We start from the raw sequence: 13,555 nt of genomic DNA, 5'->3' as shown, positions 1-13,555 counted from the left end.
TCATTTACGAACAAAGATTTGTTTTTTATGTCTCTGGGCTAAGGAACATGAGACATGGACATATACACAGGAAAGCTATTTATTGTGCTCTGAAGTTTGTTAAATTCAGCGCATGCGCACTGGGGATCAGTAGTGAGGAGAATTGTGAATGGGGGGAGTATTTTGGGTGTACAGTCATAAATCGGACTCCGAGGAGCCAGGAAGTATGCAGCGCGACAGATAAAGTCGAGAGAGCGGGCGTTTGTTGTCAGTGGACGGGGATCACACGCTTCAGGGTGAGAGGGAATTATAGCCGAGTGCGAAATTGAGCCTAATCCATTGCAGTGGCAGAGACTGACCACTCAGTAGTTTAGATTTGAAAGCGGGGAGAGATCACGACCCTGCTTACAATTAGGTAAATATTACGTTAGCACATTGCTACGAAACAAGACGGAAGAGAATAGAAGCGGGATTGCTGTTATTTCACGGCAAAGGTTTGTCTTGCTCACAAAACAATTAGAATCAAGGAACATTTCTCAGCAAAGCTTCAAGATGCCTCGGGTGGTCCCGGATCAAAGGAGCAAGTTTGAAAACGAAGAATTCTTCAGAAAACTCAGTCGGGAGTGCGAGGCAAGTCTACTCATTGGATACATTTTATCTGGTGGCGGAAACAAAGTACCTCATAATGTGGAAATGCACGTTGCGCTGAGACAGCAGAATACCCTTTTTATTATTTTCTTACTGAAAGATGGATATGGTTTCCATTATAGATATGAAGCACTGTTGAATTTATCTGATACGTTATTTCATATTTTAATGTCTAAATAAGCCTACACTTTTCAAAAAAGTGGAAGAGTTATGAAACTATTTTTAGTTTTGATTTGTTTTAAGTCCATCAATTTATCTGAGTCGCTCATCATCTCACTGCGCGAAACACTGACATTCACGGTGACTTTGCCTCATGGCTAATGTACATTTATTTCCCATATTGTATCATTCAATAGGCTAAATGGAGATGCATTTGAATTAAATTAATCTGATACCTCGGAATTGTAAGAATTTATCAAAATAAAGACGTGTTTCAAATTTAGACTATCATCTGAGCCATAAAGTGAGCCATGCCTTCACAGTAAAGTCTATTCATCCTACTTACTTATGTATTTTTTTTCCTCTGGGATTAACTTTATTGATGCATTTTTCCCTTCATATTTTCAGATCAAATACACCGGTTTCCGAGACAGACCGCACGAGGAGAGGCAAGCCAGGTTTCAGAACGCTTCTAGAGACGGTCGCTCAGAAATAGTGAGTAAACATTTCTGTTCAGCATACAACTGCGATAATAAGACTATAATCAGACATCATTACACTAACCTTAAGTGTTTGTCAATATGTTGCATAAAATAGACACCCGGAACGGAACTAGACATTTTACATGCCTAGTTAAGTAAAGGACTCTGCCCCTGGAAGAACCTTTGGGGGTTCTAAAAAATGCCACATGGGGAACCTCTCCAGTTGAAAAAGGTTCCTTTGAAAAGGGTCTGTTTTAAAGGTTCAAACTGGAACCTTTTTGTGATGGGTGGGGTTACATTTTGAACCTTTTAATTGTAGAGGTGTCAGCCTATCAAAAGATTACCCATTGCAGCATTGAAACATTAAAGGTTCCTCCAAGAAACCCTTCAACTAACCAAAGGTGCAAATATGAACCATTGACCTCAATGGTTCATTGAGGAACTCCAGGGGTTCCTCCGGGTTTACTCGAGTCCCCGTTCATTCTAAGAGTGTACTAAGGTATTTGCTGTAATAAAGTCAAACATTTTTTTTTTTTATTATCCAGGCCTATTACTTATATTCTTAGAGTAGTCTAACATTTCACTCTTTTTGAGTCAGATTTTTAAAATTGTTTTGGTAAGCTAATTCAAATCAAGGATTTTTCCTCATGCCATTAAACAATAACGTGACATTGCAGTGTATTCACTGCCATTTTCAGACAAAAAGATTCACAAAGATATTCACAATAATAATATTGTGACTAGGCCTACTTGTAATTAGTTCTTTTTTTGTGATGAAAGTATTTTGGCGCTTTATGAGGATTGTTTGATTTGTTACTGTCACTGTTTGCTCTGGGTCCTAACCCTACCATTCACCCAAGTGTGTCTATTTCAAAATACAATTATTCTGACTGAGAAAGCCATTTGAAATTACCATCATCATACCTAAAATGTTAGTAAATTAAATACATTCAAATAGACTTTGTTAATTAAATAAGGCAGAATATATGCTATGCACTTATAGCCTTAGTAATTATATGGTCATAATATTAGTATGTGTTTTGTGTATTCTGCCTGTGTTGTTTTTTCCTTTATTCTGTTTGAAGTAATGCTGTGAAAACAACAGAAAACATTGTGTCCTTGTTTGGAGCTCAGTTGTTTAAAATCTTTACCTATGAGCTGGTAAATTCCATAACATCAACCAAGCACAGGGAACATAATTCAGAAGAAATCATCTAGACCCTGTGTCATTAGTGTCAGACTGGGTCTACTTTTAAGCTATTATTGATTTTCCTTCCATCTTTCTTACTGTATTCCTCCCATCTCTCCCTCATGCCATCTCTCCCTCATGCCATCTCCCTCTCATTCAGTCTCTCTGTCATTTCTAAAGTCAGTTCTCTATTGCCCAGTATTCCAACAGCGAGTGTTGGTAAAATAAAATCAGATGTGCGTAACTCTATACTCCAAATAGAGAAAATGATGACTCTTGTTTTTTCCCCTTCTTTCTCTGAGTGTTGGGAGCACTGGCTCCAGACACTAGTCTCTCTGATGTGAAAAATAAATGACGGGCTGCATAATTTATGCTCAGGCCCAGCGTTCTGATCCTGTTTGTATTGATTTCCCTCTAAAAGGCTTTTGTGGCGACGGGCACCAACCTCTCGCTGCAGTTCTTCCCAGCCAACTTGCACGGGGAGCAGAGGCAGACACCCACACGAGATTATGTGGACTTTGACCGGGAGACGGGAAAGGTAATCCTGACATCTCTTTTCTTTTCTCTTCTTCTCTCTTCTCTTTTTATCCTCCCTCTAATCTCATCTGTTCAACTTTTGAGAGGTGATTTTTCTTAACCTCATCTATGACACTTTTTATTTCCCAGACATTTCTGTGAACTCATGTAACCGCACACTAATGATCTGTAAAGAGTTTGGTATGGGCTCGAGGTATTCCTAGAATTTTTCACCAAACGTTGAGGTTGATCTCACAACAGTTTGATTGAATCCAGGCTGTTGATTCAGATTGATATGTTTTCTGGGTGGGATAAACCATGGGCTTTCCGTAATGATATGTTATTGCTTCACACAGAACACTGCCCTGCCGTCCACTTAAAACCCCACTCTTCACTGTTTCTCCTATTGTTTTTTAGCATGCCCATTTTTCTCACTGTAATTCCAACACATTCTACCAACTCAATGAACACACGACTACAGTATGTGGTTTCCCTCAAAGCCATAAGGAAGGAAGATGATGACACTGTTCCAACCATAGAAATACAATCATAGTGATATAGTAATAGTATATTACAGTATAGTATAGTATATAAATAGTAATTCTATAGTAAAGCCTTGCTTTTCCTGTGATTCTGACAGTACTGCAGGGCAGGGTTTATTATCCAGGGCTTATTATCCAGGGCTTATTATCCAGGGCTCATTATCCACGAGGAGGTCTACAAAGACCACATTCACAACTACAAGAACTCACTTCCCACAACCAAATCTGCTTATTTCTCCAACATCATAAGGAATGAACAAGGAAACCTAGGAGGGCTCTTCTCAACCATCAACAGACTTCACCGCCCCTTGGACAACCCCTCTCTCACAATCACCACGACCTCTGTGACAGTTTTCTGGCATCCTTTTAAAACAAAGTGGAGGCTATCTATCAAATGCTGCAACAGTCTCACCCTTCAGTCGGGCTTCCGGGCTATGCATAGCACTGAAACTGCCTTGGTAAAGATAGTGAATTACCACCTCTGTGCTTCTGATGCTGGGAACATCTCCATCCGCATCCTCCTGGACCTGTCTGAAGCATTTGACACTGTCTGTCATCAGATTTTAACTGACCGCATGGAGAGGCTTCTTGGAGTTTCTGGAACAACCCTTGCCCGGTCCCAATCTTATCTATCTGATAGACAACAGTTTTTCTTCCTTGGCAACTACAGGTCTGCCCCAGCCGCTGTATTACAAGGTATCCCACAAGTCTCAGTGTTAGGTCCATTACTGTTTAGTATTTACATGCTAATCCTTGGTCAGATCCTCTGTCAATTTGGACTCAGATTTCACTGTTATGCAGATCACACATCTACATCCACACAAAACCCAACTCCACTTTGTCACCCCCCTCTGTTGTTGACTGTCTCCGTGAAGTGAAAAATTATTGCTTAACCAAGTTTTTCAAACTAAACGACAAAACAGAGATTATGCTCATGGGCCTCAACTCCCTCATTAACAAACTGGGTCGACGGCTGCACCATCCACTCCAACTCCACAGTCAAGAACCTTGGTGTTACATTTGACCCAACTCTGTCATTTGAACCCCACATCCAGAACATCACCAAGTCAGCCTTCTTCCACCTCAAAAAAACATCTCACGGCTCAGACCCTCTCTCAAATGCTGAAACCCTCATTCACACCTTTGTTTTATCATGCCTAGACTACTACAACGCCATTCTCTACAGACTCCGCGCCAAAACACGAGACAGACTTCAACATATTCAAAATTCAGCTGCACGAGTCCTCACACACACCAGACTTTGGGACCACATCACTTCCACCCTCATCAAACTCCACTGGCTTCCAGTTCAATATAGGATCATCTTCAAATTGCTCATGCTCACCTACAAAACCCTCAATGGACTGGCGCACACATACCTTACTGACCTCCTGCACCCCTACACTCCCACCTGTTCACTGTGCACCTCACACACTGGCCTCCTCACCCTCCCTCTCACCAGGCTCCACTCTATGGGAAACCAGGCTTTTAGCAGTGCAGCTCCCCAACTCTGGAACTCCCTCCCTCTCCATGTCAGAACCTCAAATCCATACACACATTCTAAAGACACACCTCTGCACACAGGATTAGCTTTTATCCTCTGTCTAGTTCACTTTCCTGGTTAGTGTGTCATCATGTCTAGGTGTTCTCCACAGTTAGTCTGTCCTCATGTTTAGTGTACTTTTATATACTTACTTATTTAATATGTGATTTTATTGCTTTATATACTACTGATTTCTTGTGAATGTCAACTGACTTTGTGTGTCGTGAAAAACGCTTAAAATAAAATGTATTATTATTGTTCCAGGCGTGTTAAGGTGATGCAGCCATGACAGCTGACAGTCCATGGGACTGTCTCCAGGTCTTACCAACTCTGTCAATGTCAAGTCAAATCAAAATATATTTGGCACATGCGCCGAATACAGCAGGTGTTGCCTTTACCCTGAAATGCTTAACTACGAGCTCTTTCCCAACAATGCATAGTTAAAAAGTAAGAAAACTTTACAAAAATAAAAAACTAAATAGTCACACAATAAAATAACAATAACGAGGCTATGTAAAAGGAGTATCAGTACCGAGTCATTGTGCAGGGGTACGAGGTAGTTGAGGTAATTGAGGTAATATGTACAGTGCCAGTCACAAGTTTGGACACACCTACTTAGCCAAGGGTTTAAAAAAAATAAAAAATTACATTGTAGAATAATAGTGAAGACATCAAAACTATGAAATAGCATATATGGAATCATGTAGTAACCAAAAAAGTGTTAAACAAATCAAAAGATATGTTAGATTTTAGATTCTTCAAAGTAGCCACCCTTTGCCTTGATGACAGCTTTGCACACTCTTGGCATTCTCTAAACCAGCTTCACCTGGAATGCTTTTCCAACAGTCTTCAAGGAGTTCCCACATATGCTGAGCACTTGCTGGCTGCTTTTCCTTCACTCTGTGGTCCAACATCCCAAACCATCTCAATTGGGTTGAGGCTGGGTGATTGTGGAGGCCAAGTCATCTATGCAGCACTCCATCACTCTCCTCCTTGGTCAAATTGCTCTTACTCAGCCTGGAGGTGTGTTGTGTCATTGTCCTGTTGAAAAACACATGATAGTCCCGCTAAGCGCAAACCAGATGGGATGGAGTTTCGCTGCAGAATTCTGTGGTAGCCATCCTGGTTAAGTGTGACTTGAATTGTAAATAAATCACAGAGAGTGTCACCAGCAAAGCACCCCCACACCATCACACCTCCTCCATGCTTCACAGTGGGAACCACACATGCAGAGATCATTCACTGCGTCTCACAAAGACACGTCAGTTGGAACCAAAAATCTCAAATTTGGACTCATCAGACTAAAGGACAGATTTCCACCGGTCTAATGTCCATTGCGCATGTTTCTTGGCCCAAGCAAGTCTCTTCATCTTATTGGTGTCCTTTAGTAGTGGTTTCTTTTCAAATATTCGACCATGATGGCCTGATTCACGCCTGATTCACGTCTCCTCTGAACAGTTGATGTTGAGATGTGTCTGTTACTTGAACTCTATGAACCATTTATTTGGGCTGCAATCTGAGGTGCAGTTAACTCTAATGAACTTATCCTCTGCAGCAGAGATATATCTGGGTCTTCCTTTCGTGTGTCGGTCCTCATGAGAGCCAGTTTCATCATAACGCTTGATGGTTTTTGTGACTGCACTTGAAGAAACTTTCAAAGTTCTTCAAATTTTCCACATTGACTGACCTTCATGTCTTAAAGTAATGATGACCTGTCGTTTCTCTTTGCTTATTTGAGCTGTTCTTGCCATAATATGGACTTGGTCTTTTACCAAATAGGGCTATCTTCTGTATACCACCCCTACCTTGTCACAACACAACTGATTGGCTCAAACGCATTCAGAAGGAAAGAAATTCCACAAATTAACTTTTTATAAGGCACACCTGTTAATTGAAATGCATTTCAGGTGACTACCTCATGAAGATGGTTGAGAGAATGCCAAGAGCATGCAAAGCTGACATCAAGGCTACTTTGAAGAATCTCAAATATAACATATATTTGGATTTGTTTAACACTTTTTTGGTTACTACATGATTACAAATTTGTTGTTTCATAGTTTTGATGTCTTCACTATTATTCAACAATGTAGAAAATAGTAAAAATGTCAAAAATCCTTGAATGAGTAGGTGTGTCCAAACTTTTGACTGGTACTGTATGTTTTCCATGTCCGGCCACGACTCTGAGGAACATAGGATATTACAGTTGTTCAGATCACGTTGATAGGATAGATCGAATGGTGCTCGTCAAGTTTATTCTCCAGGGATTGCATGTTCACCAAAAGAGCGGAGGTTAGAGGCAGTTTATCCACTCACCGACGTGGACTCGTCAGGTATCCCACACGCTGGTATCCTCTATAACGACGCCTCTTCCTTCTTTGAGTGTCAGGGATTTGAACCTGGTCCAGGATGAGCCGTACTGAATAAAGTAGGTGATAAAATGATTATCTGAACCATTAAACACCACTGACTGATTGCATCCCTTCTATTTCCATGGAGCGCTCAATAAAACAATGGGAAACATACATATTTTAGCCCTGAAGATTTTACTAGTCATTGTATAAAGATGACCCAAAACGTTATATTTGTTTAACAGATTAGATAAGGAATCTTAAAACTTGACACCTTTGTTTCCACATCAATGAAGATGCAGTGTTTAGAAGGATTGTATTTTTTGTTATTGTTTTGTTTGTGTATTCATTTGCTCCCCTGGAGTGCTCGTGGCTGTTGCCGTATGTAAGGTGTGCCAGAGGCCCCTGAAATGTGCTCATTAAAAATGCATCCGTGAGAAATCGATGGACCTTTCGGCTCAAGGCTGACGGACTAATCTTTGCCCATTAATGATTTAAAAAGGCGTGACTGGGAGTTGTCAGGCGTGCCGAGCACTTTACAGATGAGGCGCTGAGTGTCTGGGGCAGGGGCCTTGTAGTAACCCTATCCCCTATCCCCTCTAGCAGGCTTAGAGAACATGCAGTTTTAATGAGCCCTGGGCCCTCAGTCCCTCCTATTCCAAAATAAGCCCCAAGGAGCTCCTAGTCACAGCAACGCTCCTAGCACTGTCACCCTACACAAACACATGCACTTTTGAACACACGCACACACACACACACACACACACACACACACACACACACACACACACACACACACACACACACACACACACAGGGTATAAATCCCAAGACGGGTGCTACTGCTCTGCTCCTTGTCATAAGTACTTCTCTTTAGGAACTAAGGTGGAACCTACTTGGAGAACGTATGATTTTTATCTGGGCTCCCCGTCCCTTCCTCCCCCTTGCTGCCTCCCTCGTTTCCTCGCTCCCTCTCACTTTACCCCTATCTACTCTACCTCCCTGCAGACTAGTGGTGTCAGGCTGGGAGAGATGTTGCGTACGCTGCAACCTCTGCTCTTAATTAGTGTGATTGTTAACCTTCTACACAAACACATATCACACTGCCTGGCTAGGAGACGTTAATAGACAGAATGTCTGCAGTGAAAAGTGAAAGCGTGTGGCGTCAGTGGTGTCAGAAGAGGAAACGTGATAACTGGTTTAACTGAAATAACGCGGGTTTAACCGGTTTGTGTCTGCTGCTGTATTCATTCAATACATTTAAAAAGTCTGAAATAAAAGAGCAAACTGTGGAGGTGAAATATTGAAGCATTTCATGAAGTCCTTTAGCCAGTGGAACATGCACTGTATGATTTGTCAAAGATCCTGGCCTAGCTGTTTTCATGGGGGAACTGTCCAGGTGTGGCCTATAGATACATCAGCCATGTCTCTGTATGTATGGCATGTTCCCCCTATGCCCAGTTGAAGTGTGAGGTCCATAAAGAGCATATAGCATGCAGCTCTCCCCTCACCACCACCCAGCGCCAACCCAGAGTAACAGATGAATAGGGAGCAGTTATAATATTCTTTCCATGAAAAGTGAGTGATTTTATGGGTCTTGGTGTTTCTGATTGATGGAGTCAGAACCAACCACAGCGCAGTGTGAGCCCAGGGACTCTCTCTCTCTTTCCCTCTTTTTCCCTCTCTTTCTCTCTCTTCTGCCCTCGCTCACACTATAGCTCCCTCTCTCTCTCTCTCTCCCTCTCTCCCTCTCTGCCGCTGTCTCTTTCTTTCTCTCTCTCGCTCTCTTGGTATTGGTATCTTTAGGTCTCTCTACCGCTCTCTCTTTATCTCTTCTGGTCTCTCTCTTTTTTGGTCTGTCTCTAGGTCTTTCTATATCTCTTTTGTGGTGTTTCTCTCACTCGCTGTTCAGGTCTCTCACTCTTGGTCTCTCTCTCTCACATTTCTCTCTTGTGCGCAGGTGAATAAACCATTGAAAACAGACGGTGCCCCCCCCCCCCCCCCCCCAGTAGAGCTTAAGTACAGGCTTTGAGTGTCACTACAGGCTAATGGGAACCAGCTGTGTGGGAGGTTAATTTTAGCGGTAGCTAGTAGGGCCTGGGGAGGAGCCGCTAACCCTGTCCCAGCCAGGGGCTCCCAGTAGCCAACTGTTTTGTACCAGAACCCTGGTTAGTCCAGTGGATCATCCACACTGCCCTAATGGTCATGGACCCTAACTCCCTTGTCCAATATTAAGTTGATTAAATTGGAGTGCCAAAGAATAGCTAACAGTGCCTTCAGAAAATCATCAGAGACAGAAATGAATACACAGCAGCATACTGTTCAAAATTCACAGAGCAGAACAGGAAGTTGTATAACTGCCACAGAAGCATCGAGTATAGAGTCCTTAACTCAGGTCCTCATACTGTGACAGGCAGCAGAAGTGCAGGGTGTTTGAATTTCTACAGTAGCAGACCGGGGAAGGGGATGATTCAATGTGTTATAATCAGTTATTAATCTGTTCCAAGTGAAGTTAGCTTACCTCAGACATGAGTTCAGAGAGATAAGGGGTCTCTGATGAGGATCCTCCATTGATGCCAGTGGTGGGAAAAGTACCCAAATGTCATACTTGAGTAAAAGTAAAGATACCTTAACAGAAAATGACTCAAGTAAAAGTGAAAGTCACCCAGTAAAATACTACTTGAATAAAAGTCCAGAAGTATTTGATTTTAAATATACTTAAGTATCAAAAGTAAAAGTATATTTAATCTCAAATTCCTTATATTAGGCAAACCCGACGGCACAATTTTCTAGTTTTTTAAATTTACGGATAGTCAGGAGCACAATCCAACACTGACATAATTTATAAACGAAGTATTTGTGTTCAGTTAGTCTGCCAGATCAGAGGCAGTAGGGATGACCACGGATGTTCTCTTGATAAGTGCGTGAATTGGACCATTTTCCTGTTCTGCTAAGCATTCAAAATGTAAGGAGTAAAAAGTACATTATTTTCTTTAAGAATGTAGTAAGTAAAAGTAAAAGTAATCAAAATATATATAGTAAAGTACAGATGCCCCCAAAAACGACTTAAGTAGTGCTCTGAATAATTTTTACGTAAGTGCTTTACAACACTGATTGACGCTTTGTTGTTATGGAACTGCATTGATACTGATGACTCACCATGGGATTGTAGGGCATCTCTTTAGGCTAGGTCAAGAACCTCTACACAGACTACCTGGACTGAAGTCATGCCCATTTGATAAAATAGGATTTTTACTGTTACAAGAGAAGGGAAGATAGACTCTTAAATATGAACTCTGTCTCCTCAACTCAATATTGTTGAAATGTGAGACACTTAGGGTTTTGGAGCGTGGTTCAGCTTTAAGAGTTTAAGAGATATTATGTTTGGCATCTTGTCCAAATCTCCCTCTCTACTCTGTTCATCAGTAGCACTTGTGTGTGGTTTCCCTTTATACAAAGCATAAATTGGGTTCTGTCTGCATGGCCATGCCACAAGGTTGGGTTTGTAGGCTTGTTAACTGATTGGCTTCTTGCTGCTGGTGTAGACCATCCACAGTGTGCTTCCACTCTGTGTTGAGAGCACAAATACATGAAGAAAGTGGCAGAATGACTCCTAAACCTTTGAGCTACAGTCTTGGTATTACAGCAGTAAGCCATAGTGAGACTGTGTAGGTGTGTTGGTGTCTGTCATAGGGCTAGAACAGAGAGAGACAGAGAGCGGGCCTCAGAGGCAGCAGACTCTATAAATCTTTGGCCTGTCTCTGGATGTAAGAATTTTCGCTCGGGGGCAGATAGCACAGGGAAGATTCAGAGTAAATGACTCCATTATGAAAGGGACTGCAGTCTGAGGCGTCACCACAGGAATTGGAGTTTTAATAGTTTTGTGTTAAAGCTTCTTCGCTTGTTCCCAAGACCAGCCAGTGTGTGAGTGGGTGTGTGTGTGTGCGCGGGATTGTGTGTGGGTTTGTGACTGTGTTTTTATGTACGTGTTTGTCTGCCTAGCATTGCACTTACGGAGCCAATCTCCATATTCATGACGGGTCATGTGCCACAAAACATGTTTTTGAGCCGCCTGGCGCCAGTTTGACAATTAACCTTGTTACAGAGCCAGAGAGGGGGAACAGCTTGACAGTTAACCTTGTTACAGAGCCAGAGAGGGGGAACAGCTTGACAGTTAACCTTGTTACAGAGCCAGAGAGGGGGAACAGCTTGACAGTTAACCTTGTTACAGAGCCAGAGAGGGGAACAGCTTGACAGTTAACCTTGTTACAGAGCCAGAGAGGGGGAACAGCTTGACAGTTAACCTTGTTACAGAGCCAGAGAGGGGGAACAGCTTGACAGTTAACCTTGTTACAGAGCCAGAGAGGGGGAACAGCTTGACAGTTAACCTTGTTACAGAGCCAGAGAGGGGGAACAGCTTGACAGTTAACCTTGTTACAGAGCTAGAGAGGGGGAACAGCTTGACAGTTAACCCTGTTACAGAGCCAGAGAGGGGAAACAGCTTCACAGTTAACCTTGTTACAGAGCCAGAGAGGGGAACAGCTTGACAGTTAAGCTTGTTACAGAGCCAGAGAGGGGGAACAGCTTGACAGTTAAGCTTGTTACTGAGCCAGAGAGGGGGAACAGCTTGACAGTTAACCCTGTTACAGACCCAGAGAGGGAGAACAGCTTGACAGTTAACCCTGTTACAGAGCCAGAGAGGGGGAACAGCTTGACAGTTAACCCTGTTACAGAGCCAGAGAGGGGGAACAGCTTGACAGTTAATCCTGTTACCGAGCCAGAGAGGGGGAACAGCTTGACAGTTAATCCTGTTACAGAGCCAGAGAGGGGGAACAGCTTGACAGTTAACCCTGTTACAGAGCCAGAGAGGGGGAACAGCTTGACAGTTAACCTTGTTACAGAGCCAGAGAGGGGGAACAGCTTGACAGTTAACCTTGTTACAGAGCCAGAGAGGGGGAACAGCTTGACAGTTAACCCTGTTACAGAGCCAGAGAGGGGGAACAGCTTGACAGTTAATCCTGTTACAGAGCCAGAGAGGGGGAACAGCTTGACAGTTAAGCTTGTTACTGAGCCAGAGAGGGTGAACAGCTTGACAGTTAACCTTGTTACAGAGCCAGAGAGGGGGAACAGCTTGACAGTTAACCTTGTTACAGAGCTAGAGAGGGGGAACAGCTTGACAGTTAACCTTGTTACAGAGCCAGAGAGGGGGAACAGCTTGACAGTTAACCCTGTTACAGAGCCAGAGAGGGGGAACAGCTTGACAGTTAACCTTGTTACAGAGCCAGAGAGGGGGAATCGCTTTCATTTAGCAGCTCCGCTTGCTGCTGCTTCTGCTGACGGTGGTGGTTATTGAAGGAAACAAAATGTTGAGCAAATTAATCTCTCTCATCTTCAGACCCAACATTATGCAGGGTGTGGTGTTTGGGAAGGGCTACGAAATAATCTCAGGAAGCCACACAAATACCAATTGGTCGGTTGCTAAGTTTAAAGTTTACATCCTTAATGTCATAAAGCTACTATAGATAGTCCATACATATTTAATGGAGTTTGTACTTAAGTCTGGCTGAAATGGACCTGGTAGTAATGAGTGTAGGATGGGGGAGGGGGTAGGGAGGCATCAGCCCTCACTCCTGACACTGATGAGGAGAGGGGCGACTGGGTGAAGGCCAGGGTGGAGGGAGGATGATGGACTAGCTTCTCTGCGAGGAGCACAGTGGGCCGGCTCGTTCTGTGGTGGGGGCTCTTGTTTCCGTCTCCCTCAAACAGAAGCCACTCCACTAGCAGATTACTTGTCAATGACATCATCAAAGTGTGCCCACTAATTGATTCCTGCTGCTCTGTCATGCCCATTGTGCACTGAGCCCTCCTCGTGTTCCTCTGATCTGATGTGAATTGTTTGATGTTTGTTAAAAAGAGGGGTTCTTTGTATTCTTGGCTATGCCATGTCCTTTTCTTGAATTTGATTTTTACCAAAATGTTCCTGTTTTGACTGTCTGTTGGGACAGAACTGTCTGTGCTGGGGAAAGAGAAGCTTTGTTTTTCCCAGCACAAGTCAATCATACTCCTTCCTCTAGTCTTCCCATAGGGTTCTCGTTATAGCTCCACAGCTCAAATTTCCTCTTCCTCTATCCCAAGCCTCAGATCAATGA

At 42.9% G+C, this 13,555-nt stretch overlaps 1 protein-coding gene across 3 annotated transcripts in view; it reads left to right on the top strand.

Annotated features, from left to right (window-relative positions):
* Positions 1–249: 249 nt before the first annotated feature.
* LOC139371267 (core-binding factor subunit beta-like) overlaps positions 250–13,555 on the top strand; it is a 46,325-nt gene continuing 33,019 nt past the window's right edge. For 2 of the 3 annotated variants that reach the window (XM_071111543.1, XM_071111559.1), the window contains exons 1-3: positions 250–609; positions 1,195–1,281; positions 2,879–2,995. In XM_071111543.1, the coding sequence (XP_070967644.1) occupies positions 532–609; positions 1,195–1,281; positions 2,879–2,995 (282 nt within the window). In that variant the 5' untranslated portion in view covers positions 250–531. The remainder of the gene's footprint in view (positions 610–1,194; positions 1,282–2,878; positions 2,996–13,555) is intronic. The other variant, XM_071111553.1, reaches the window with a different exon arrangement.

This window comes from Oncorhynchus clarkii, chromosome 2 (genome assembly GCF_045791955.1).
Source record: "Oncorhynchus clarkii lewisi isolate Uvic-CL-2024 chromosome 2, UVic_Ocla_1.0, whole genome shotgun sequence".
NCBI classification, from domain to species: Eukaryota; Metazoa; Chordata; class Actinopteri; order Salmoniformes; family Salmonidae; genus Oncorhynchus; species Oncorhynchus clarkii.
Note: the sequence above shows the minus strand (reverse complement) of the source record. Positions and strands in the feature narration are given on the sequence as shown.